At 42.4% G+C, this 26,992-nt stretch overlaps 1 protein-coding gene across 1 annotated transcript in view; it reads left to right on the forward strand.

Annotated features, from left to right (window-relative positions):
- The window catches only part of CEBPZ (CCAAT enhancer binding protein zeta), a 119,909-nt gene that overhangs the window by 62,594 nt on the left and 30,323 nt on the right, over positions 1-26,992 (forward strand). Inside the window, exons 8-10 of the mRNA XM_089668542.1 lie at positions 11,029-11,090; positions 12,733-12,799; positions 15,588-15,688. Of these exons, the coding sequence (XP_089524668.1) occupies positions 11,029-11,090; positions 12,733-12,799; positions 15,588-15,688 (230 nt within the window). The remainder of the gene's footprint in view (positions 1-11,028; positions 11,091-12,732; positions 12,800-15,587; positions 15,689-26,992) is intronic.

The following is a 26,992-nucleotide window of genomic DNA, read 5'->3' on the forward strand; positions in this document are numbered from 1 at the left end:
TTATTACTCGCTCAAGCATGGCTGAACAAAACCAGTCTCTACCACAAATTGGACCCAGACCTGCCCAGGGTCTCGTAACTAGATTGCACGGAGGAGTAGAGTCCGTTATCGGAATTAAATAGACAAAACGCCACACCAAAAAGAGTGGCCATTTCCAACACTTATTCCAGAAAGAGGAACAACCCATTTCATATACGGCCCGTAGACATTTCACGTCTGCCACATTCAGTCGATTTAAGACGCAAGCTCCACTTCCTGTGGTCTCTGACCGTCGATATACCTTTAAGTGTCAGCTTTGAAGCTATATTCCCTCCGGAGCACTGACACTGGTGCCCTTCCGTCAACATGCCTTTAAGTTTCAGTTTTCAACCATATTCCCCACAGAAGCCAAACTCTTGGGTATCCCAGAAGCTGCTCAGCGGGTCAGGGCAATAAAGCTCCCGGTTCGCAGGTTGTTCCGTCTTATGGATGGAAGTACGACGGTATATGATCTTCTTCGCACCCACGGCATTACCTCATAAAATTTCTGCATTGCATCTGCAATCACAACGCTGACTTCCCGGATCGCCACTCAGCCATTGGACTCTTGATAGTCGTCTCCCCACGCTGCTGCTGGGGGGACTTTCTAACCTAGGCCTCTGTATGGCCTTTAATTGAAGCTGCTTACGCTCCGCCACTCTGCCATGGGCCTCTTGGGTATCCCAGAAGCTGCTCAGCGGGTCAGGGCAATAAAGCTCCCGGTTCGCAGGTTGTTCCGTCTTATGGATGGAAGTACGACGGTATATGATCTTCTTCGCACCCACGGCATCACCTCATAGAATCTCTGCATTGCATCTGCAATCACAACGCTGACTTCCCGGATCGCCACTCAGCCATTGGACTCTTGATAGTCGTCTCCCCACACTGCTGCTGGGGGGACTTTTTAACCTAGGCCTGTGTATGGCCTTCAATTGAAGCTGCTTCCGCTCCGCCACTCTGCCATTGGACTCTTGATAGTCGTCTCCCCACGCTGCTGCTGGGGGGACTTTTTAACATAGGCCTCTGTATGGCCATTAATTGAAGCTGCTTACGCTCCGCCACTCTGCCATGGGCCTCTTGGGTATCCCAGAAGCTGCTCAGCGGGTCAGGGCAATAAAGCTCCCGGTTCACAGGTTGTTCCGTCTTATGGATGGAAGTACGACGGTATATGATCTTCTTCGCACCCACGGCATCACCTCATAGAATCTCTGCATTGCATCTGCAATCACAACGCTGACTTCCCGGATCGCCACTCAGCCATTGGACTCTTGATAGTCGTCTCCCCACACTGCTGCTGGGGGGACTTTTTAACCTAGGCCTGTGTATGGCCTTCAATTGAAGCTGCTTCCGCTCCGTCACTCTGCCATTGGACTCTTGATAGTCGTCTCCCCACGCTGCTGCTGGGGGGACTTTTTAACCTAGGCCTGTGTATGGCCTTCAATTGAAGCTGCTTCTGCTCCGCCACTCTGCCATTGGACTCTTGATAGTCGTCTCCCCACACTGCTGCTGGGGGGACTTTTTAACATAGGCCTCTGTATGGCCTTCAGTTTAAGCTGCTTACGCTTCGCCACTCTGCCATGGGCCCCTGTACCGCCTCCTCTTGCTGCTGCCAGTCCAGAGTGTGTCATGGGTCCCTGTACGGCCTCCCATTGCTGCTGACTTCATCGCCAGACTCTGCCATGTGCCACTTTCAGGTCTCCTTACACTGTTGGTGGGTTCCATTTTGTGATAGGGTGCTGTATGGCCTTCCATTGCTGCTGCCTCCACCGCCACCCTGCGCCATGTGCCTCTGTCGTCTGCTCACGCTGCTGACGGCTTCCGCTTTTTAACCGAGGCCTGTGTTTGGCTTCCGAATACTGCTGCATCCACCGCCACCCTGCGCCATGTGTCTCTGTCGTCTGCTCACGCTGCTGACGGCTTCCGCTTTTTAACCTAGGCCTGTGTATGGCTTCAGAATAATGCTGCCTACACCGCCACCCTGCGCCATGTGCCTCTGTCGTCTGCTCACGCTGCTGCCAGGTCCATACTGATTCATGGCCCCCTGTACCGGCTCCTCATGAACGTGGTTCAGCGGGTTTGCATCACTTAACGGCAAATCGTTGACAAACGCTGGGACGTTCAGTGTTGTGCGCATTAAGCCAGACACCAAAGGGCAGCACGGACCTGTTATTACTCGCTCAAGCATGGCTGAACAAAACCAGTCTCTACCACAAATTGGACCCAGACCTGCCCAGGGTCTCGTAAGTAGATTGCACGGAGGAGTAGAGTTCGTTATTGGAATTAACTGTGAGGGACTTTTAAACCTAGGCCTGTGTATGGCCTTCAATTGAAGCTGCTTCTGCTCCGCCACTCTGCCATTGGACTCTTGATAGTCGTCTCCCCACGCTGCTGCTGGGGGGACTTTTTAACATAGGCCTCTGTATGGCCTTCAATTTTAGCTGCTTACGCTCCGCCACTCTGCCATGGGCTCCTGTACCGCCTCCTCATGCTGCTGCCAGGCCCGTAATCTGCCATGGGCCCCCGTACCGACTCCTCATGCTGCTGCCAGGCCCGTAATCTGTCATGGGCCCCTGTACCGCCTCCTCATGCTGCTGCCAGGTCCAGAGTGTGTCATGGTCCCTGTACTGCCTCCCATTGCTGCTGTCTCCATCGCCACACTCTGCCATGTGCCACTTTCAGGTCTCCTCACACTGCTGGTGGGTTCCATTTTGTCATAGGGTGCTGTATGGCCTCCCATTGCTGCTGCCTCCACCGCCACACTGTGGCTCCACACTCTGGTTTTGGCCCCGTGACTGCCCAAATGAGTGAAGTGTGCGGTGATTCTAAGATCGACGGCACTCATCTGCATGTCATACTGACTGACAGTATTATTTCTCTTCCCCAGCAGACTCCAAGGGCATTTAAATTAAAGGTACAGTGTTCTGCACTAATATAAAGGCTCTCTGAAGCCTAGAAACACCCTTTTTATAAGTTAAATTCGCAGCGAATATATTCGGCTCGAAGCGAATTTATTCGGCGAATTCGGCGAATCAGCCGAACCGAATTTTTGAATAATTCGCTCATCTCTAGTTATGGTAGTAACAAGAAACAAACAGCTAAATTATTAAAAAAAAATTTTGTTGTTACTATTTTGGGCCAGTTTTCCTTTTGATGATAAAATAAAATCAGGAGATATCCATTACCATTTACCACCAAATGAAAGCCCAATTTGTCCTGAAAAAAACAAGGTATAATTCATCTGGATGTACAAACTAGTTGCGATGATATGTACGTTTTTACTAACACATGTCAACATTGCAAAATTGTGCTTAGGTATTAAGATTTGTTTTCCCTTTAGGCGTGAAGAGGTTAATATTGATTAGACATGGACAAACATTTTCCTGGGCCCCTCCATGCACTTTCGCACCCCCATCATTAGACAGGACCCCCTTCCCATATTGCCCCCATTATTACACAGGTCCCCCCTACCCCACCTTTACACAGGATCCCTCTCCCGTACTTTCCTATCATTATACAACCCCCCCTTTCCATTATTTCACAGGATCCCCATCACACATTACACAGGACCCTCTCCCCCATACTACCTCCATAATTACATAGGGCCCCTCCCCCATACTACCCCCATCATTACACAGGACCCCATGGGGTGGAGAAGCAGGGAACGGGGTGGTTGTTGAGGGTGGAGAGGTGGGGGAGGATCACTGTTGAGGGTGGAGAGGCAGGGAGGTATTGTTTAGGGTGGGGAGGGGGTTATTGTTTAGGGTGGAGAGGTAGGCAGAGGGGTTATTGATGGTGTGCAGGGGGGTTATTGTTGAGGATGGAGAGATGGGGAGGGGGTTATTGTTGAAGGTCGGGGAGGGGGTTATTGTTGAAGGTTGGGAAGGGGGTTATTGTTGAGAGTGGAGAGGTAGGGAAAGGGGTTATTGTTGAGGGTGGAGAGATGGGTAGGGTGGCTATTGTCGAAGGTGGAGAGATGGGGAGGGGTGGTATTGTTGAGGGTGGAGAGATGGGCAGGGTGGCTATTGTTGAGGGTGGTTATTGAGGGTGGAGAGATGGGGAGGGGTGTTATTGTTGAGGGTGTAGAGATGTGTAGGGTGGCTATTGTTCAGGGTGGAAAGATGGGGAGGGTGGGGAGGGGTGTTATTGTTGAGGGTGGAGAGATGGGGAGGGGTGCTATTGTTGAGGGTGGAGAGATGGGGAGAGTGGAGAGGTGGAGAGGGGTGTTATTGTTGAGGGTGGAGAGGCAGGGAGGGGGGTTATCGTTGAGGGTGGAATGGTGGGAAGGGGGTTATTGTTTAGGATGGAGAGGTAGCGGTCCATCAATCCTGGTTGTCAATAGACTTCACAAGCACCACTCCTCAATATTCTGCTATAGAGCAAAAGCTGGGAAATGTGGGAAGGGGGGTATTTTGGGTTTGGGAACCCCACAGCTCCCAATTACTGTCTCGTACTACTACACCCAGCAGCCCTGCCCTCCTCCTGTCTGAGAAGATCTGCACCATAGCTGTTAGAGGTGGGGGGGGGGGGGAGCCAGGCTCAGGGAAGGACACAGTCATCAAGGGACACACGCCACTCACCGGGCAAAGCAGAGTCACCCAGCAGCCACACTCAGAAGATCCCAGGGAAGGGTGGTAGCACATCTTCAGGAAAGAGACTCAGTGCAGTCAGACTGAGCTAAGGGGGAAGGTATGACCGTAATCAGGGATGGCAGTGATTAGGGACACTGACTGATGACAGTATGTTGAAAAAAAAAAATTGTAATTATTATTTATTTTTATTTTTTACATACTGTCACAAGAGTAGTGCAGTATCACCATAAGGAGGTGATCTGGATTTTTTTCTTTACACTGTGATTGCTTGTTATAGTGATGATCACCATAACAGCTATTGTTTTAACTGTCCCAAATGGCTATCATTTATGGCATCTTGCATTCTATTGTGAATGCTGTGATTGGCTACAGCAGTCACATGGTACTGGGCTTCAGTGAATGGCCCTCTGCTATCTGATCATTGTGAACGATCACAGTACAAATGGTCACCGGGTTACGAACAAGATAGGGTCTCTAGGTTTGTTCTAAAGTTAAATTTGTATGTAAGTTGGAACAGGGACATTTTTTAAGTGTGGCTCCAGCCAAAAATATTATTTCTAAGTTTTTTGGATAGCATAGGGAAGGGTTAACACCCCTGTAATATTTGTTTTGCTGTCTGTGCCCCTGTTCAGAAGATTTCACCTCACTTTCTGTCCCTGTGACAAATGAATTTTGAAAATTTTGGGTTGTTGTGGAAACAAGGATTTGGTGATAAACCTTCAGTAGAGACACATTTTTTTCCATGATCACTCTTACATTGAATTTCCCTTCCTAAAGGCAGTTTTCTGCTCACTTCCTGTTTCTCCCTCCATTCGTAAGTACGAGTCGATCTGAACTCGAATGTTCGGAACTCGGGCACTGACTGTAGTATGCAAATTGTCATGAATGAAAACCATTCATGACAGTTGTGTTTACATTTTATCATTTGGTCACTGTGATTGGTAACCGTGATCCCATGGTAAGCCGGGCCACTTACAGCATGTAAGTCTATCAAGTCAGTCCAACAAAAAAAAAAGATTCTCCACATGTAGTTGATCCAGAGGAAGAAGCACTAAACACCTGGCCCAATTTACTGATCTCTAAGAGTAGATTCACACATGAGCGGTGTGGATTGATCTCAGGTTTCACAGCTAATTGATACAGTAGTTGTACAGCGGTTTATGTCAGGTTTACATCAGGTTCAGGACAGAATTCGCTCAGGATTTTATCCTGTTCACACATATGCGGTAGAAGTCAATAGCCTGTAATCTGCTGCTGAACTCGGAAATCGTACATGACTCTTTTTCAAACCGCACTGAATCCACACTGCCAGTGCATCGGACATATGTGAACAGACACCATAGGAAGCAATGTTTTTTCACATGTCATGTGGATTGGATGCGGTTCAAACCACATCCAATCTGCATATAAGTGAATCGGCACTCAGACAAGCTGATCACTCTCAGAATCAACATTTTACAACAGTCACTATTTGACAAACTGAGGTCCAAACACGGACCAAGAGACAGTCTTGTCCTGGCTGCGGCTGCACCACTTAGCAGTCTGGGTAGAACTACCTCTCCAGTGTCCTTGCCCACCTGCCCCTGCTGCTGCAGTCAGCCTCACAGAAAGACAGGATGGGATGTGCAGCTGGTCTGCATGGAGGGTGCGTGCTGCCAAACTTCAACTTTAACAAAGGTTGATGGGTTGCTTGGATGCCAGGTGGTCCTAGCAACCAACCATCCACTTGTTAACATGAAGAGTTTGGCAGCGCCTGCCTTGCATGCACACATGCTGCATCTCCTGCCCTGCTGTGTTTGGGGGGCTGAGATTGTGAGGGGGGTTGTGATTGCAAGGGAGACACTGACTGTAAAGGGGGACTGTGATGTGAGGAGGGCTTTGATTGCAATGGACACTGTTATTTAAGGGGGGCTATGATGGCAAGAGGGACTGTGCTATAAAGGCTGAACTGTGATGTGAATGGGGGTCTGAGGACACGAATATAAAGGAGGGACTGCAAACCTCTAATAGAGGGGGGGCAGGGGGGCTGTGATGTAAAGGAATGGACTGAGGACGCTGATGTGAAGGATCTAAATCATAGAACAAGCATGTGAATTTCAATTCAATACCCCTTTTATATAGTATTATTGGTAGCCATTTATTGTTTGTGCTATTAGAAATACATCCAGGGTTCTTGTGAAGAGATGTACTAACCGTACTAGATCCAGTTTCTGTTGATGTTTACACAATAGACTGTGATATGTACAGTAGTGCATATTGGGGATCATTCGATTCATAGGGATCACCTCTAGGCCACACTCCCGGGTACTTAGGGGGAGACTAAGGAAGATCAAGTGTCAATAAGAGAAGGAGAGGAAATGCAAAGAGAGCAAGCCCTCAAGTGCCCCACTAGCCACCAAATGGGAAAAGGAAGGGGGGGGGGGTGGAAATGTCACCTAAGAGTCCCTCAAGAGAAAAGTCTGACTCTAACTCAGAAAATCATTATCCAAGGGTTCAGAATTTCTCTGAGGAGGAAAGAGAATGCTGTTGTAGAGAATAATTCCCACGGGCAAGCTCCTACTAAAGCAGAATGCAGAGAAACCAAGTAGTCTAAAGGCACAGCTATGCAAAATTTCACAGGAAACATGCTTTGGGGTAGCTGAAAATAGATGCAATCTCCTTGAAATTAGCCTGTGAGCTAAATCGGGTTTCATTATCAGCCAAAAGCCACGGAGGTCCAATATTTAGGGACCTACAGTTGTGTTCAAAATAATAGCAGTCAGACATCACTAACCTGATCAATCACTGTTTTTGGTAGAAATGATATTACTACATGGCAAATAATTTACTAGCAGGTGTAGTAGAGTAATAGAAATCCAACAGACCCAACAGTCATGACATGCATGCTGCTGATTCTGTGTAATTGAATCACTAATTGAAAGGGGCATGTTCAAAATAATAGCAGTGTGGAGTTCTATTAGTAAGGTCATTCATTCTTTGAAAAACAGGTGGCAATTATTGCCCTTATTTAAGGAAGGAAGGCAGCAAATGTTGTACATGCTGGTTACAGTGCATTTCTCTCTGAAATTCTGAGGAAAATGGGTCGTTCCAGACATTGTTCAGAAGAACAGCATACCTTGATTAAAAAGTTGATTGGAGAGGGGAAAACATATAAAGAAGTGCAGAAAATGATAGGCTACTCAGCTAAAATGATCGCAAATGCTTTAAAATGGCAACCAAAACCTGAAAGACAAGGAAGAAAGCGAAAAACTACCATTTGAATGGATAGAAGAATAGCCAAAATGGCAAGGACTCAGCCAACAATCAGCTCCAGGAAGATCAATGAAGGTCTAAAGTTACCTGTGAGTACTGTTACAATTAGAAGACGCCTATGTGAAGCCAAGCTATCTTCAAGAAGCCCCCGCAAAGTCTCACTGTTGAAAAAAAGACATGTGCTGAAGAGGTTACAATTTGCCAAAGAGCACATTGACTGGCCTAAAGAGAAATGGTGCAACATTTTGTGGACTGATGAAACTAAGATTGTTCTTTTTGGGTCTAGTGGCTGGAGACAGTTTGTCAGACGACCCCAAAACACTTAATTCAAGCCACAGTACACTGTGAAGACAGTGAAGCATGGTTGCACAAGCATCATGATATGGGGATGTTTCTCATACTACGGTGTTGGGCCTATTTATCGCATACCAGGGATCATGGATCAGTTTGAATCAGGGTGGATTTGATTTAAATCAAACTGATTTAAATCACAATTTAAATCACTAGTCAGTAAGGCTTGATTTAAATCATAGTTTTCTACATAAAGACTAATTCTTGCTGGTATAACTTAATATGCAAGTAGATGAAGATTTTTAGAATTACAACTTTTCATATTAGTTTTTTTATCCCCAGTTTAATAGGTTAATCATTCATATTTGGACAACTTTTCTGTTGTACTTATGAAGGAGAAAAATAATCATTACCTTAATACTAACAATTTAAATAGATTTATTCAACTGAAACAATAACATTACAGCATATGTTATTTGCTTAAACAAACATCCATGTTTGTTAACTAATTTGGCTAAACAAAATATATATATATTTTAAGAAACTTAGACTTTCAGCCCCTTCCTCCTCACACTTAGTTTCATTTTCTTCTTGTGCAGATCTATTCCACTCCAAACAATCAGAAAAATATTGTTTCTATTCTATTCACTGAACTTCTTGAAATTTAGCACTGAAGGGGTTGATTCTGTATTCATAGGTTTGTAGAAGTTAGGATTAAGGTCTTTTTCTTAACTCTGTTCATGTTATAACATTTTTGCTGTGAAGAAGAGGCATGTGATCTCCGCTGAGTCAAATTCAGTTTTGAAAACTACAAAAGTAAACCAAGCATCTGTGATAATACCTTGTAGGCAGAGAAACTGCCCAATAATCTTACAAAAACCTCTGGAAGAGCATGACATTGTGAATGGATTAATGGAATTTATTTACCAAAAAAATTAAACATATACAGCCTTATTCTACATAATTAAAAAACTAATCTTTATTTCATGATGGAATAACCTTTGGATGGTAATATATTTTCCTCAAAAAGCATTTTATTTAAAAAAATCCGATTTAAATAAAAAAAATCAGATTTTTGTTTTTTAAAAAATCATTGATTTTTTTCCACCCTGGTTTGAATATATCAGAATACTTGAAGAGGTCATGCTGCCTTATGCTGAAGAGGAAATGCCCTTGAAATGGGTGTTCCAACAAGACAATGACCCCAAACACACCAGTAAACATGCAACATCTTGGTTCCAGACCAACAAGATTGACGTTATGGAGTGGCCAGCCCAATCCCCGGATCTTAATCCAATAGTAATAATACTTGTGGGGTAATCCAATCCAATAATACTTGTGAGGTGACATCAAAAATGCAGTTTCTGAGGCAAAACCAAGAAATAGAGAAGAACTGTGGAATGTAGTCCAATCATCCTGGGCTGGAATACCTGTTCACAGGTGCCAGAAGTTGGTTGACTCCATGCAACACAGATGTACAGCAGTTCTCAGAAACAGTGGTTATAGAACTAAATATTAATTGATTCAAAGAAAAGCAAAATCTTCAAACATTTTTCAGTTTATATAGTGAATGTTTGAGTTTGTAAAGCAGAATGTAAACACTGCTATTTTTTTGAACAGTCTAAAATTCACTTTTCTTTAATTTGATATATTTTTCTTCATGTTTTGATTTGGAATAGAATGTGTAGTGTTCCCAATGCATTTGTGTGTATAGAAATAAAAGCTATTAGAAGGATTTTGAGCTTTATTCACTTTTTTCAACACACTGCTATTATTTTGAACACAACTGTACTTGTAGAAATGGTGGTACGCTTTCATGCCAAAGCTCTTCTAGATGTGTTAACAGGTGTTTGGCTTCCGGACTTATGTCTGAGTGGAATTTAGACTTAGAGGGTCCTCAAGTATGCACTGCTAAGGCAGAAGAGGAATAGGGATGAGGCTCCTCTAACCTTTCCGCAGATCTCCTGCAAGCTAGTGGGAGTCTAATGTGGCCGCCTGGAGCCCCTAATGACAGTGTCAAGAGCCATAGACTACATCCTGCAAAGGGAAGTTGAATCAGCTATTCCTTGGACATTTGTACAAACATCAGTCCTATGTGGGGAACAAGTTCAGAAGCTTGTAATAGACCATCACAACTACAGCTCAAGTGGGTGTAGTGGAAAAGTCTTTTCAGCTGCAGGAGCTCTCAAAGAAGGCCTATAACAGCAGGCTGGTCCTGTAAATGCAGGGCCATACACGCTACATCAATAAGAGTTGAAACGACTCCTTGTATACCTGAGTCAACTCTTCAAACTCTGGTGGTTTTGATGTGCTATCTGAAAGCATACCAAAATTTCTGCTTGCAGGGCTTTTGTTGCACTTTCAGATGGCACATTAAAACTGCAGGACATAATAGAAGTCTATGGCAAAGCGCAGCTAACCCACACGAAAACTGCGGGGTACACTGCCCTGCTCCCATGATGTGGGAAAACCCGCACTGCATTAGTGTGAAAGTGCCCTACATAGTAGGATACATAAAAATAGTTTACATCAGGTTTTGAAAACAACTGCAACAAAAAAAAAAATCTCTGTAAATCATTACTGATTACTTACATTTTGCCATTCTTCTCCAGTTCTTTAACTTTTTTATTAGATCTTTTTGTTCATTTTCTTTGGTATTGGTTAGTATCTTTATTGCTTGGGTAAATTCTGACAATCTATATACATTGCAGTTCAGCAAATATGAAGTTTTTATAATTCTTATAAGTGGTGTTTTTGTTTTCTAGGTGTTTTTGAAAACTGCACTGCAGACTACTGTTCATTTGCCTGTTTTGGGGTTTTGCTAAAATAGGCATCAGATTTATAGTGAAGTCATGGTTGTTTTTATTTTTTCAGAAAGCAACAGAGGTTATTTAAAGCATCAGAAGAAAAAGCTGTATATGAACGAAGAGCGAGAACCAGGTAAGAAATTATAAGATTTTAAAGTAGTTCTAAAGGGAAAACTTTTTTTACCTTAATGCATTCTCTGCATTAAAGTAGTTGTAAACCCTTACATATACCCAGTGAAGTGACTGGCCTCAGAAGATACACAGAGATGAAATGAATCATCCTACATAAGTTGCAAATGTTTATCTGCAGTCTTCTCTTCTCTACATACATTAAAAGAATTGGAGCTGATTGAAGGGATGGGACATCCCCCCCCCCCCCTTCCACACAGGAACAAAGCTGAGGCTGTCAATCTCCTGGGGGTCCCTCCCCTGTCATCTTTTTTTCCCTTGGTGTCAGGAAAACGTTAGAAGTGATTCATGCTGATAGCAGAGCAAGGAAGCAGCAGAGAGAAATTACATTTAGTGCACTTAATAGAGACAAGTACACACTATGAAGGGATATGATTTTTCATCTGTGAGGTTTAAAACCCATTTAGGGTAAAAAAAAAAAAAAACCCTTGCCTGAGCTTGATCTCGATTCAGTGCTGTGCCCATCTGCAGCAGCTCTTCTCTCCTCTCTCTACTCACAGGAGACTTGGTGGCAGTGGGAGTCATTGGCTCCTGCTGCTGTCAGACAAAACTAGTGCCCCCCCAGAAAGCGGTTTCCTATGTTGGCACACTGAGAAGAGCCAGAAGATCAGTTGCTATCCTACTGGTCTGATGCAGACATATGGATTGGCACCGTCTTGCCAGCATTTAGGGTTGAACACTGGGTATTCCCCAATGGTTAGGGTTTTCACCCTTTGGGGATGGGTGAAAAGAGGGTGTGCTGGCACATTATTAGAAGAATAAAAGCCTGTGGTGGTGGAAGGATCAGTGTCTGCTCTGTGCTATTTTCTGATCAAAAACGAATTCTCCTGCGCTCTAGGGCTCAGACAGGTGGCGAACAGATGGAACCAGGCCTGGAGGGATCGTCCACCAATGCATAAAGGGCTGTGCGGCTCCAAAACAAGGCTGGGGAAGCCCAATCAACACTGCAGAATGAAATGAAAACGAGAAGCGCACCAACCTTGCGCATTACCTCAGTAACCAAAATTTATTAATTGTAAAAAATATACAAACAGCGAATAAAATCAGGCATGTAAGTCCTCACAGGGACTTGAAGCTAACATGAGTCCCATCAGGGGAGTAGGTGTTCAGTACAGCTGACGCGTTTCGAAGGGGGTCCCTTCTTCCTCAGAGCTAGTCCCCTGATGGGACTCATGTTAGCTTCAAGTCCCTGTGAGGACTTACATGCCTGATTTTATTCGCTGTTTGTGAGTATATTTTTTACAATTAATAAATTTTGGTTACTGAGGTAATGCGCAAGGTTGGTGCGCTTCTCGTTTTCATTTCATTCTGCTGTGCTATTTTCTGGCCATGCCCCCAGATGTAATTTTAAAAATAAATTAGCATTTTTTTATGTCAGTATTTTGATCAAATTAGGCTGTGCTTGTGTTCACTTGAAAATACGAACGTTTATCTCGGTTATCCAAGATTATGGTAAAATCTTCTTTTTCTGTTCTTGTGTATGGGGTTTACTTTCATAAACTGCTTTTTTAAGAACTTGGTTTGCTTAACAGTAGTAATTGAAGAAATATTTAGTTTACTTTAAATGAAAAATGTGTTTATTTCAGTTAACAGTGCAACATTCCTTGAAAAAGAGGAAAATGAAATACCAGCAGATGAAGTTTTCTTTCACAGGTAAGTAGATGAAGATGATCACCATACAGCAGGTTAAAAAAAAAAAAGGTTAGGTAAACTTATTTTTATTGAATGTCCAATGTGGTGTGTAGATATTGGTTTAAAAACGAACTGTCTGGTATGCAGTAGTCACCTCTCCAATGGCCACTACTCCGTACTCTTACTACTTGACCTGTCCGTGGCTTTTGATACTGTTGACCATCCCCTCATCCTCAAAAAACTCCAATCTCTTGGCCTCCGAGACTCTGCTCTCTCCTGGTTCTCCTCCTACCTATCGCAGCGCTCCTTCAGCGATACTTATAACTCTGGCTCCTCCTCTCCACTCCCTCTTTCTTCAGGGGTCCCTCAAGGTCCTGTCCTTGGACCCCTACAATTCTCCATCTACACCTCCTCCCTTGGTCACTTGATAAACTCTCATAGCTTTAAGTACCATCTCTATACTGATGACACACAAATCTATCTTTCTACTCCTCACCTCACCCCTTCAGTCTCCTCTTGCATTACTAACCTACTAAGTGACATATTGGCATGGATGTCACTCCACTTCCTCAAACTCAATCTTTCCAAAACTGAGCTCTTAGTATTCCCTTCAGCCCGTGCCCCATCCCCTGACTTCTCCATCAAGATCAATAACACAACCATCAGTTCCTCCCCTCATGCCAGGGTGCTAGGTGTAATCCTAGACTTCCATCTGTCCTTTCAGCCCCAAATCCAATCGCTGTCCAAATCGTGTAAACTTCACCTCCGCAACATCTCCAAGATACGCCTGTTCTTAACCTTGGAAACTACTAAGCAACTTATTCACTCCCTTGTTATCTCTTGCCTTGACTATTGTAACTCCCTCCTCATTGGCCTACCTTATCGCAGGCTCTCCCCTCTTCACTCTATCATGAATGCTGCTGCCAGACTCATCCACCTTCCTAACCATTCTGTATCTGCCAAACCCTCCACTGGCTTCCCATTGCTCAACGGATAAAATTCAAAACATTGACAATAACATATAAAGCCATTTATAACTCTGCTCCAAATTACATCACCAATCTTGTCTCCAAATATCACCCAAACCGTACTCTCCACTCCTCGCACGACCTCCTGCTCTCTATCTCCCTTGTCTCCTCCTCCCATGCTCGTCTCCAGGACTTCTTCAGAGCTTTCCCCATCCTGTGGAACTCTCTACCCCAATTTATCAGACTATCGCCTACTCTGCTCACTTTTAGGCGATCTCTGAAAACCTATCTCTTCAGGGAAGCCTATCCTGCCCTCAGCTAATAATGGAATCTTCTACTCCTCCTACCAGTCCATCCCCCACAGTTACTACCTTTTGTACCACTAGCCCCTCCCTCTTAGATTGTAAGCTCCAAGGAGCAGGGCCCTCCTAACCCTCTTGTATTGAACTGTATTGTTGCGGTATTGTCTCCCGTTATATTGTAAAGCGCTGAGCAAACTGTTGGCGCTATATGAATCCTGTATATTAATAATATAAAAAAAAAACCCAGTGATGATCAATTACCATCACAAGAAAGCTCTATTTGTGTGCCTTTATTTTATTCACAGCTATATATGCTCCAACTTGGAGACTCTTAAACTGTAGAGATAGAACCACAGTATACAGAGGAGCTGTGATGTGGACACTGCTGCTTCCACATATATTTGAAAGCCTCTTTTTACATGAATTGTTAGACAGGGTCAATTTGGTTTGTTTGCAGGCTAGCTAATAAGTGTGCTGGGAAATTTTTGTCTGTGATGTCCTTAAACAACTATTTCTATTAACCACTTGCCCTCCAGACCAGGACCATTTTTGCCCACCTGACCAGGCCATTTTTTGCTATATGGCGCTGCGCTACTTTAACTGACAATTGCGCGATCATGCAACGCTGCACCCAAATTAAATTTATGTATTTTTATTTTTTGCACAATAAAAAAAAACGACAATTTTGCAAAAAAAACCAATGCTGTTGACTTTTTGCTATTAAATATGTCCAGTAAAAAAATTGAAAAAATCAAATTTCTTCATAAATTTAGGCCAAAATGTATTCTGCTACATGTTTTGTTAAAAAAAAAAATCCCAATACGTGTAAATTAATTGGTTTACATGAAATTTATAGCGCCTACAAATGGCGGTATAGATAATGGAATATTTTTTTTAATACTAGTAATGGCGGCAATCAGCGACTTTTAGCAGGACTGCGGTGGGCATTCTGACACTGGGGGGAACTGACTAACTGTCCCTGACATCCACAGTGACACTGATACAGTGGTCAGTGCTAATATAAAGCACTGACACTGTACTAATGACACTGGGCATGAAGGGGTTAACATCTCGGGTGATCAAAGGGTTAACTGTGTGCTGTGTGTGTGCTTTACTGTGTAAGCACATTGCTTTGTATTGCTCTGCTATGCAGAGCAATACAAAGCAATGTGCAGGAGCTGATAGGGGAGAGATCTGTATTGTTTACATACAGGTCTCTCCACCATCTGTGATGCAAGGCAATCGCCGGGTGCCAGTGAGTGAGTAATCACTGGCCGGGACCCGGTGATTGACAGGTGAGGCTGCCAATGGCGGTGCAGGTAGGAAATGCAAAGTCACGTGTATCTATACATGATTTTGCGCACCCCTGCCACCCTGTAGCAGTATTTATGCTATAGGGCGGCAGGAAAGCGGTTAATTAGCACAACTATTATTATTTTTTTTGCCAACGAATACAGTTTTATTTGAACCTTACTTAATATTAAAATGAATTTGAACATGTATGCAAATCACTTTCTTTGTTCTTTATCTGAATTGCAGATACTTCAAAAAGCTGTCTATAGACAAACAGAGGCAGAAACGGAATGAAGATGAGGAGAGTTTAGAAGATGTAGATGATGATGAGTTTGAGAAAATTCTTGGTAAGAACATGTTGGGCCCTTTTTGACATTTGTCATATTGTCCAGCATAATGTATGATAGCATGAAAATTTATTATATGAAAGTTGTGATGATTTCTGGAAATTATATTTTTTCAGCATTTGAAGTTATCTTTTTTAGAATAGATTAGATTCCATGTGACTGTATTTCTCTGCAATAACTGGTATTGCAGAGAAATTTGAAATGAACAAATTTATCCCTCACCATGATGTCAGCAAATAACAAACTCTGAGGTGGGTATTTATGAGCTCCTAGTACAAAAGTTCAGATCACTCGGAGGTCTTTTTTAAACCATGTTGGCAGCTCGTAATGCCATTAAGATATGGCAGTCTTTATCAAGCCGTAATATATGTCTTCCATTGCATCTCATTGTGATTCTATTTACATCTACTGCTCCAGCCCTGTGGAAGGGGGAGATCTTTCCCCTGAAACTCCTTGCATTTACTTGATGCTCCTTACCAATAAAAATTTCAAAAAGACCTCTGAGTGATATGAACTTTTGTACCGGGCACGCCTTAATACTCACCCGAGTTATTCACCATGATGTAGGCTAATGATAGAAAATATATTGCCTTATAGTAAAGCTAAAGTCAGCAGTTAAAGTGTTACTAAACCCACAACAGTAAAATCAGTCTGCATATGCAGTAAAGCATGCTCTTTATACTCACTGTGGATCCAAAAGGGTCAATCTTCCACATTGTGTAAAAAGGCTGTTTGATGCTGTCTCCTCTGATCCTCGCCTTCTACTGTCCCCAATTCATCTGCTGATAGCACAGAACCCTAGGAGTCACTCTGCACATGCTCAGTTTGGTGTGTATTGCTGAAGAGTTTTTTTTTTTTTTCTTTGGGAGAGTGCATGTGATCAGCACTGGGACAATCAAGGGAGAACGAAAACTCCTCCTACAAGCTTTACCAGTGCTCAGGTAAACACTGATAGAAGTCACAAGACTGCTATATACTGCTGATGAGAAAAGGTAGTTAGCAGTTCATATTTATTAAATTACTTGCATTTCCATGTTCTGTATACTGTGGGAGATATATTGAATGCAGAGTCATGGGTTTAGTAACACTTCAACAGTTTACAGATTTGTTATGTTTTTTAATTATTGAATAATCAAGTGTATCCTTCACCATTTAGCTCTGTGTTTGAAAAAGTAATTGACCTCTATATTGTGCTGAAGTCAGCAGATACGTTTAATATTGATCAGATAGCTTAATTAGAAATATTAAGGGGTATATTTGTATAAATCAGTAAATGTGGCATTCAACAAATATTCACTACATGTAGGGCAAGTGTTTAAAATGATTGTCATAATTAACCAGCTGTGAATGTTTGCATGTCACATTCGCTTATTTATAAATATGCTTCCATGTTCCACAGTGAGCCCAAACACTTATCAGCAGTCAACTGCAAAGAATGACCCCATCTATATTCTGAGCGAGAACAGCAGTCTGACATCGTCCTTTCTGAGTACAAGTACAGTTGATGTAGCGGGCTGCACTCAGTCATACTCACTCATCAATGGAGAAGTCTAGCTCTGACTTAGGGCCCATTCACACTGCCTCATACACTAAATCGCAGAGATTTAGTGTGCAGTAGCTGTCTGCTTCGGCTGTAGTGAGCACTTTTATTCACATCACACACTTGCCTTTTCTTTCTTTTTTCTTTTTTTTTTTTGTGTGTCAATTTTATTGGGTGCACAAAGTGACATTTCAGTCATATCACTGCGCAGCAGTATGATACTAAAGCAAAAATAAAATGAAAGGCGCAAGGCTTTAAACAGAACAAATTCTCTTTTTGCATTTAAGTTTCACTTTAAGTGTATCTGCTAACTTTTCTTAGGAACTTCAATCAGACTTTTGTTAGGGGAGTGATATGTTCTATTACATTCTCAGACAGAAGAGACAGACCCATAGGGTCAGCAATAAATGTAATTCTTGAAAAATTAGAATACAAAGGTGCTCATATCTCCGTCTGGAAAGGAATACAGAATGTGTCTTTGAGTCTGCATCAAACCATGTCCCCTATATTGGTCGTCGGGGATGTCGTTAAACCCAAAACCAAAAATATAATATCTTGCAGCTTACCAATCGTTAGATGTGGTGGCTGCATTTGTTTTCTTTTAGGCTGGTTTCCCTTCTTTCACTTAGTGAAATATCACTAAAAATATAGTGAAAGGTTGTCAGCTTTTAATTAGTGTCCTATTTGGGAGTTTCCACTTATTTCCTAATGGTGTTAGTAGGTTTAGAATTGTATTGTTGTCTGTACGCATGGAAGAGATTTCCCCTCATTTCTTGTGCAGCTGATGGGCATTGAATAGAACTGAAAGTGGACACAAACTTTTAAAATTTGACAGAAAAATCAAACACAGTAAAGTTTCTGGCCCTTTCCCAAAATAAATAACATATATGAAAAATGTTTCTCCATCTTTAAAACTGTGTGCATATCCATAGTCCAACCCTGTAGCTGCAGCTGCTGTTTTTTTTTAAGTATTTCCAGCTCTTTATAAATGCCAGAAGGGGAAGGGGTGATGCATCAGCTTCCTGCTGATTGCAGAACTACATTAACCATTGTCCTTGCAGCTCCCCTGTCATTGTGCTGCTGTTCATTTTGAGCCAGCATGAAAAAACACTTCCCTAGGTACTCTGTAGATGCGTAGTTCCAGGGAGGGGGCTGGCCACTGCATGGTGTAAATTGTAGCTATGCAGTCTGCCCATTAGTTGCCTAAATACATTCGGACCTGCTTCTGGAACAGTAATCAAACAACTGATCAGCACAGCTAAAATCTGCACAATGCAGTGGCCAGAAAGGAGAAGCATGTTTATCCTTCAACACTTACACTTGTAGTCTCTGCTCTCATTACATCAGGGTGAATGGCTACAAGGGGAGACATTGAGAGAGAAGAATTAATTTTATACACCGGCGTTAAGGAAATGAATGCAGCTGAGGATCTCTGGAGTAATTCTAAGATATTTATGGGCACTAAATGTACACAAAATTTTAAAGAAACCCTATAAAACTATTGAGTTTTGAAACTTGAGGCATGTATGTAAAATCTTGAAATGGCACTAAACTCAAAAGCAAACATTTATATTGCACCTTACCAATTCTTAGATGTGGTAGCTGCATTAGGTTTCTTTTTTAGGCGTTCTTTCTTCTATTTTCCGGCTATCCATCTTGTCTTTTTTTTTAACCACCTCCCGCCCACCATATAGTAATATGACGGGCGCAAGGTGGTTCTCTCGTTCTGGGAGGTTGTCATATGACGTCCTCCCAGTCTCACTGCGCATGCGCGGCTCAGGGAGCACGCAGCGCGGCAATTGGCGATGCGCTGTGTCCCTCGGACACAGCGGATCACCGATCACGGAAAGAGCCGAAGATGTCAGATTGGTCATGTGATCAGCTGTGTCCAATCACAGCTGATCACATGTAAACGGGGAAATGCCGGTTATCGGCATTTCTCTCCTCTAGAGCTGTCATGCTGACAGCTCGTGAGGAGAGGAGAGCCGGTAATCGGCTTTCCGCGAGGGGACATGTACACAGATCATCAGGGCACTGATGATCAGTGTGCCATGATGATCAGTGTAGCCCGAGCAGTGCCAGCTGTCAGTGCTCATCAGTGCCTCGTGCCAGTCCCCATCAGTGCCACATATCAGTGCCTACCAGTGCACATCAATGCCACATAGTGCCCATCTGAGCTGCCTTTCAGTGTCACACATCAGTGCCAGTCAGTGCCACCTATCAATGCCAATCAGTGCCAGTCAGTGCACATCAGTGCCGCCTGTCAGTGCCAGCCAGTGCCGCCTATCAGTGCAATGTATCAGTGCTGCCTTTCAGTGCCCATCAGTGATGCCTGTTAATGCCCATTAGTGCCACCTACCAGTGCCTCCTCATCAGTGCCACCTATCAGTGTCCATCAGTGCAGCCTCATTAGCGCACATCAGTGAAGGAGAAAAATCACTTATTTACAAAATTTCATAACAAAAACTAAGAAAAAACATTTTTTTCAAAATTTTCAGTGGTTTTTGGTTTGTTTAAGAAAAAATAAAAAACCCAGAGGTGATTAAATACCACCAAAATAAAACTTTATCTGTCACAAAAAAAAGATAAAAATTTAATATGGGTACAGTGTTGCATGACTGCGCAATTGTCATTCAAAGTGTGACAGCGCTGAAAGCTGGAAATTGGCCTGGGCAAGAAGGGGATATAAGTGCCCTGTAGGTCAGTGGTTAAAGAACAAGCTCTTTTGTAGATGTATCAGTTATGGAGATGAGACAAACCATTTACAACTGACAGGGGTGCTTACAATGATCAGCTTTTATTTATGTAAAACCTTTATCCCAAAATGAAAAAACTGTTTGCTGTAACTACTTATAAAGTGTTATCTGGAGTTTGGCTTCAGTTTGTTAGTGTATTTCAATCTCAATTTCAATTTCAATAGTACATCTAACACCCCCCCCCCCTTCCCCCCGCATTGAAAAAGCTGGTGTCCAAAGGTGCCCCTTGTGGTTACTCATGCAAAGTGGGGGCATTGAAGGGCAGGAGGTGTGCCCCTAGCCAGATCACCAGGTGAGAACAGAAGGAAAAAAGCCTAAGAAATAAAACTAATGCAGCCACCACATCTAATCATTGGTAAACTGCAACATATAACATTTTTAGTTTGGGGTTTAATACCACTTTAATAGTGTAGTAGAGGCCACAGGATGCATATTCATAGACTCAGGAATATAGGCTGGTACATTCAGGTGATTGGACAAAGTTTTCTTGGAGACACCCTGTAGGTGTATTCCCTGTAACCCTACACAACTGCATGAGTGCTCAGTTTTTGGCTATTGTTTTAAGGTGATGGACCTCTTCTCCGTACGGAGAAATCATTTGCTTCACAAGTTTACTTAGCTTTGGATTCGTCAATCAACTCTTCACTGTCTTCTAATTTAACACTAAAAGCAGTGCATCTAGATTTGTGCTACCTTGGTATAACTTTATGGGTACAACCTGTAATGTTGCTTCAGACACTGGATCTTGCTTGGGCGCTCCCCTCAGTGTAGTGCGTGTAATTAGCCGCAGAATGCTATGCAGGTCCAGGGCTGTGGTCCATCTCTTTGGAACTCAGACCCTGAAGAACCCTCCCGGGGTATGATGGGCGAAACCCAGACCCTGATTAGGGGCCAGTAACATAAATTGGTAAGACAGATTTACCCTGTACTGGACCGATACTGTAGCTCCACTTTTTACAGGTTTCCAAAATAGTATATAGTGTACAATAAAACTACAAGGAAACCAGGAATTGTGTTTAAAATGTATTCACTTGTGTGGTGTTTTAACTTTTTAAATTTGGTGGTAACATGCTAGTATTCAGAGTCCAGTCTTGGGTGGATGACTAAGGTGTTGCATTATTACCATCACTTTTGCCTGGAGCGTTAGCAGTGGCAGAGATCAGGCACAAGTAAACTGCTGCTAAAGTTCAGACAAACATTTGCTATGCTGAAGGCCTATTAAACGCTCAAACCTCACTTGAGCAGGACACTATTTTAACACCAGCTTAAAAGGTAGATTTTTATGCAACCATGTCAGACTTTCTCAGACAACTAACTTAATACAGCTATCACTCATCTAGAGGACACAGATATTGAGAGGAATGAAGAGGACCCTGAGGTAGTGTTAGAAAAGGCCTCAGAAGATTTCCCCAGCCTCTCATGCACCTAATGTAATGGCTTCACACAACATGCTTGCTAAGGTAGACAAGCTCACTAATGCTGTGTGCAAAACCATAAGAACTTGATTTTCCTCCATTCCTCCATGCCCCCTTGGGTACTAAGAAACCGACTGAAAAAAGACAAAAGTCCATCCTGTTCAAACATTCGAAAAAAAAAAAAAACTATAATCCTACACCCAATCAATCTAGAGGAAGGCAAAAAACCCAGCACAGCATGAACCAATTTGTTCCTGTAAGGGCAAATATTCCTTCCTGATCCCCCAAGAGGCAATCGAATCAACTTTACCTATAAATGTTAGTATCCAGTTATATTTTGTGTGTCCAAGAAAGAATCCAGGCCTTTTTTTAAGCAATCCACTGAGCTGGCCATAACCAACTCTTGAGGGAGTCTATTCCACATTTTCACAGCTCTTACTGTGAAGAAATCTTTCGGTGTTTGGAGATTACATTTCTTTTCCTACAGATGTAAAGAGTGCCCCCTTGTCCTCTGTGATGACCTCAGGGTGAATAGCTCTACACCAAGTTCACTATATGAACCACTAATGTATTTATACATGTTGATCATATCCCCCCTTAATCTCCTCTTCTCAAGAGAGAATAAATTCAGTTCCTCTGATCTATCCTCATAGCTGAGCTCCTCCATGCCTCCTATCATTTTGCCCTTCTCTATACTTTCTTCAGTTCCCCAATATTCTTTTTGTGAATTGGTGCCCAAAATTGAACTGCATATTCCAGATGAGGTCTTACTAATGATTTGTACAGGGGTAAAATGAAATCTCTGTCTGGAGTCTATACCTCTTTTATTACAAGAGAGTATTTTGCTCGCTTTAGAACCTGCAACTTGGCATTGCTTGCCATTAAGCTTGTGATCTACCAGAACTCCCAGATCCTTCTCCACCAACTGCATGACCTTACATTTATCAACATTAAACCTCATTTGCTACATAGTTGCCAAATTAAACAGTGTGTTGAGGTCGGCATGTAAGTTGTTGACATCCTGTAGGACGTTATTCTACTGCACAGCTTGGTGTCAACTGCAAAGACTGAAATTATATTTTTTATCCCAGACTCTATATCATTTATAAATATATTTAAAAAGTAAGGGTCCCAACACTGAACCCTGGGGTACACCACTAATAACCCTAGACCATTCAGAGTATGAATCATTAACCGCTATTCTCTGAATACAATCTTTTAGCCAGTTTTCTATCCATTTACATAGGGATTTTTCCAAGCCTGTAGACTTCACCTTACACATTTGCCGAGTATGGGGAACTGTGTCAAATGCTTTTGCAAAATCCAAGTATACCACATCCACTGCCACCCCTCTGTCCAAGGTTTTGCTCACCTCATAAAAAGAAATCATATTTGTTTGACAACTTCTATTTTTCATGAATCCATGCTGTCTGCTGCTTAAAATATTTTTTTTCCAGCAAGAACTAATCTGTTTTATTACCCTCTCCAGTATCTTCCTAACTATAGAAGTCAAACTAACAGATCTATAATTAGTTGGTAAAGATTTTGACCCCTTTGGCATAGTACCACTGGATTGGCGTAAGGCCTAAAAATTAGAAACTATGGCTTTGAAATGACAGAGCTCAATTCTTTAAGGACCCTTGGGTGTATGCCATCTGGTCCAGATGCTTTATTCTCCTTTATTCTGTCTAAATATTTTTGGATCATATCAATTGTGAGTCAATGTGGATCATCTGTATCTGTGCCAATACCATGCCTGTTATGGACAAGAACTCTCCCATACTCCTTTGTATTCACAGAGCTGAAAAAAGTATTTCATAAATTTGCCTTCTCTTTGTCCCCAGTCACCCACTCTAGATTTTTTTGTAAAGGGCCTACATGCTCGGACCGGACCTTTTTACTATTAATATATTTGAAGAATTTTTTGGAGTTGGTCCTGCTATCTTTTGCAATCTGTCGTTCGTTTTCAATTTTTGCGGCCTTTATTTCCTTTTTGCATATTCTGTTATATTCTTTGTAATGTTTAAACAATGATAGCGTACCTTCATTTTTATATTTAATAAAAGCTCTTTTCTTATTATGTGTAGCTTTTTTAACTTTGGCTGTAAGCCACATAGATTTGATTTTTAGCCTTTTAAACTTGTTGCCAATGGGAATATATTTTGCAGTGTGTTCACATACAGTCTTTTTGAAGAACTCCCATTTCTGTGTTGTGTGCATTGATGCCAGTATTCCCTCCCAGTCTAAGCCTTGGAGAGCAGCTCTCAGCCTTGGAAAATTAGCTCTCTTAAAATTGAGGATTTTTATTTTTCCCATATGTGTTTGCTGTTTACAGCTAACAGTAAATTAAATCATGTTATGGTCACTGCTACCCAGATGTTCTTTTATATGGTTGCATGGTTTGAGATTACCAGGTCCAACAAAGCATCATTCCTAGTTGAGGCCTTTATGAACCATACCATAAAATTGTCCTGTAGTAGGTTTAAAAGTTTTTGCTCTATAACTGTTCCTGCAGTACCATTACTCCAGTCAATTTCCGGATAGTTAAAATCCCCCATTATTATCAATATTTGCAAGGAGCTGAGTCTCCACTTCCTCATTAACACTGAGATGTCTATAACAAACTCCAATGATTACCTTTGTAGTACGCACCCCCATGTGCAGTTCCACCCATAATGCTTCAGCCTCATCACATTCTCCATCAACTAGATGCTCTTTCACACTTGCTCTGAGATCACTTCTCACATAGAGATAGACACCACCACCTTCCCTATTTACCCTGTCTCTCCGAAAGAGAACATAGCCAGGAATATTAATGGCCCAGTCATGCGAAGAATACAGATTCAGCAATACCAATTAAATCATAGTTCTGTTCATGCACCAAAGCTTCCAACTCACCTCTTTTGCTTGGCAGACTTTTGGCGTTGGTGAACAAACACTTTAATCCATTGACACCTTGTGCACACGTATTTTGCATATTTTTTATTTTCATTCAAATGGTACCAATTCCACTGGTTGTTTGTAACGAGGGAACCGTCTTATCTGCTATAGCCCTCCCCCTATCTTTCCCCATTCCACCCACCAATAAGAACTGACCTTTGTCTGATCTGTCTACCTCGTTACCATCTAATTCTCCCTCCCCCCTCGATCCTAGTTTAAATACTCCTCCAGCCTTCCCATAAACTTATCCCCCAGCACAGCAGTCCCCCTTCCATTTAAGTGCAAACCATCTCTAGCATATAGGCTGCACCCCAATGAAAAGTCAGCACTGTTCTCTAGAAACCAAAATCCTTCCCTCTTACACCAGGTCTTTAGCCATGCATTGATTTCCCTAATCTCCCTGTCTTTCCTGAGTTGCGCATGGCACAGGTAATATTTCAGAGAATATCACCTTGGAGGTCCTTCCCTTCAACTTGTAGCCTAGTTCTTTAAATTGATTCTTAAGGAGCCTCCACCTTCCATGTATTCTGTCATTAGTTCCAACATGGACCAAAACAGCTGGGGCATGCCCAGCCCCTCCCAGTAATTTATCAACCTGTTCCACCGCATGCCGAACCCTGGCACCAGGGACACAGCAAACCATTTGGTTAAGGCGATCCTGGCGACAAATTATTCTATCGGTCTTTCTGATTATAGAATCCCCTACTACCACCAGCTTTCTAGGCCATCCTGCACTACCCTCACCACCCCTCCCAGATGGTCTGCCCTCCCGGCTGTTAGGGATAGCAGTGACATCCAGGGCTGCCATCCCTGAGCTTGCCACCCCCACATCTTCACCCAGCTTGGAAAATCTGTTTGGGTGCACAAACCCAGGGCCAGTCTTCCTTTTCTGTGAGCCCCTACCACTCCCTCTCATTACAGTAACCCATCTTCCTACCTGATGATCCTGATTAGCCCCTCCACCCTCGACATCATTCCCATTAGCTACCTGCTCAGAGAGCAGAAGACCCCTTTCAAGGTTGTCGGTTCTGCCCAGTGTATAAGGAGACATTCCCCATTCAGAAACAAATAGAATGGGGCAATTTAGGTTAGCCCTGAAAAAATGTTCACCCCTCCGAGAATCATTACTGAGCTGTATCCAGTGGAAATAAATGGATCACTAAATAGTGGTATGTTCCGTAGTAGACCTTGCCAACTCTTAAGCAAACATCTGAGGCCCTGTTTACATCTTCACGTTTGCGATCAAGAGGCAAACTGCACAGAAAACACTTTGCTTTGCTGCGTGTTTTGGAAATGCTCTACTAATACACATCGTGCTTGCGTTGCCATTAAATATTAATGGCACTCCAAGCGCAAGTAGCGCGCGCGCGCGTTTGCCACGTTTTTTGTTCTGTGACAAAAGCACCCAAGAGCACAGTAAAAATCGCACCACACTCTGCTCCAAAAACAAATACAGGAGCTTCTATGGAGTGTTTATCACATTTAGGGCAGCCCATTCACTTGCACAGTGGTTCTCACAAGTGAAAAACACAGAAAAAAAAAAGGAGAGTAGTAACACGAGTTCCTGCTACGTGCAAATGTGAATAAGGCCTTACTGTTCCTGTAGAAGATGTTTCTTCATTTAAAGATTCTGTTGACAGAAATTTGAGACACCTTTAAAAGCACTCTTTAACCTCAAATGCCCAGCTGTGAAACCAGCTATTGCTGAAATTTGCCAGATATCAGCTAATTGGAAGAAGGCAGGGGTGCTCAACCTCTTGAAAAGCATGGGCCACTTAAGTGATTTGGTAACCAGCTGCATGCCACAATGAAATGAAATGGTTCAGAACTTCAAATTTTTGCATAATGAAAATTTTAAAAAACAGTCAAGATCATTATTTTCCCTGGGACCAATCCACATTGGATGTTTACCCACTGTTTAATCACAAAATTTTTATTTACCTGATTAGCATTAATCCCACTCTCGTGCTCAGGTGTGACCAGCCAAAAAAGCTCTGAACCAGGCTTCACTATTATCAGGGTCTTTGCAGCCAAACCTTGAATTGCCAAAACAAGGACTGTGGACAATTTATTTTTGGCAGGGGAGCACATGCCCTAGTAGTTCGACAAACTTCTTTTATTAGACAAGGATAAAATGTTGTATAATGCACTCACATGCTCCCAGAATGACACCAAGCTCATCACACAACTGTGCGAATCCATCTTCAGAACCCCTATATGGATACCGTTAAATGTAAAAGGCTTCTTTACCCATGTCTGTGAAAGATGTCAGAGCTTTAGCTCTGAAAAAAATAATCCATATATAATTTTTGAAAACAGGCAGGTATCTGGAATAAAGGAGATGCCCTACTAATTTTCATAAATCAACTGATAACCTGAGTTTTATTAACACTAATTTGAAGATGAAATAAAAAGTAATAATGTACAAAAATATATATAAATAATAAAAATTAGTGCAAAATGGAAATTAAAAATATAATTTGTTGATGATAAATAATAATGAAATCAAAATAACAGTTCAATTATCTAATCAAAAATAATGGTTACAAATTCAAACCAGCAATATTATCAAATACTAATGAGATTGGACCGACTGTCTAGAAATGCAGCGTAGGAAACTATCAGTAAGTCAGCAGAATATGACAAAGGCTAT

The sequence above is a fragment of the Staurois parvus genome, unplaced genomic scaffold, assembly GCF_062004578.1.
Source record: "Staurois parvus isolate SC_StPar_1 unplaced genomic scaffold, SC_StPar_1.0 ptg000059l, whole genome shotgun sequence".
In the NCBI taxonomy this organism is placed as follows: Eukaryota; Metazoa; Chordata; class Amphibia; order Anura; family Ranidae; genus Staurois; species Staurois parvus.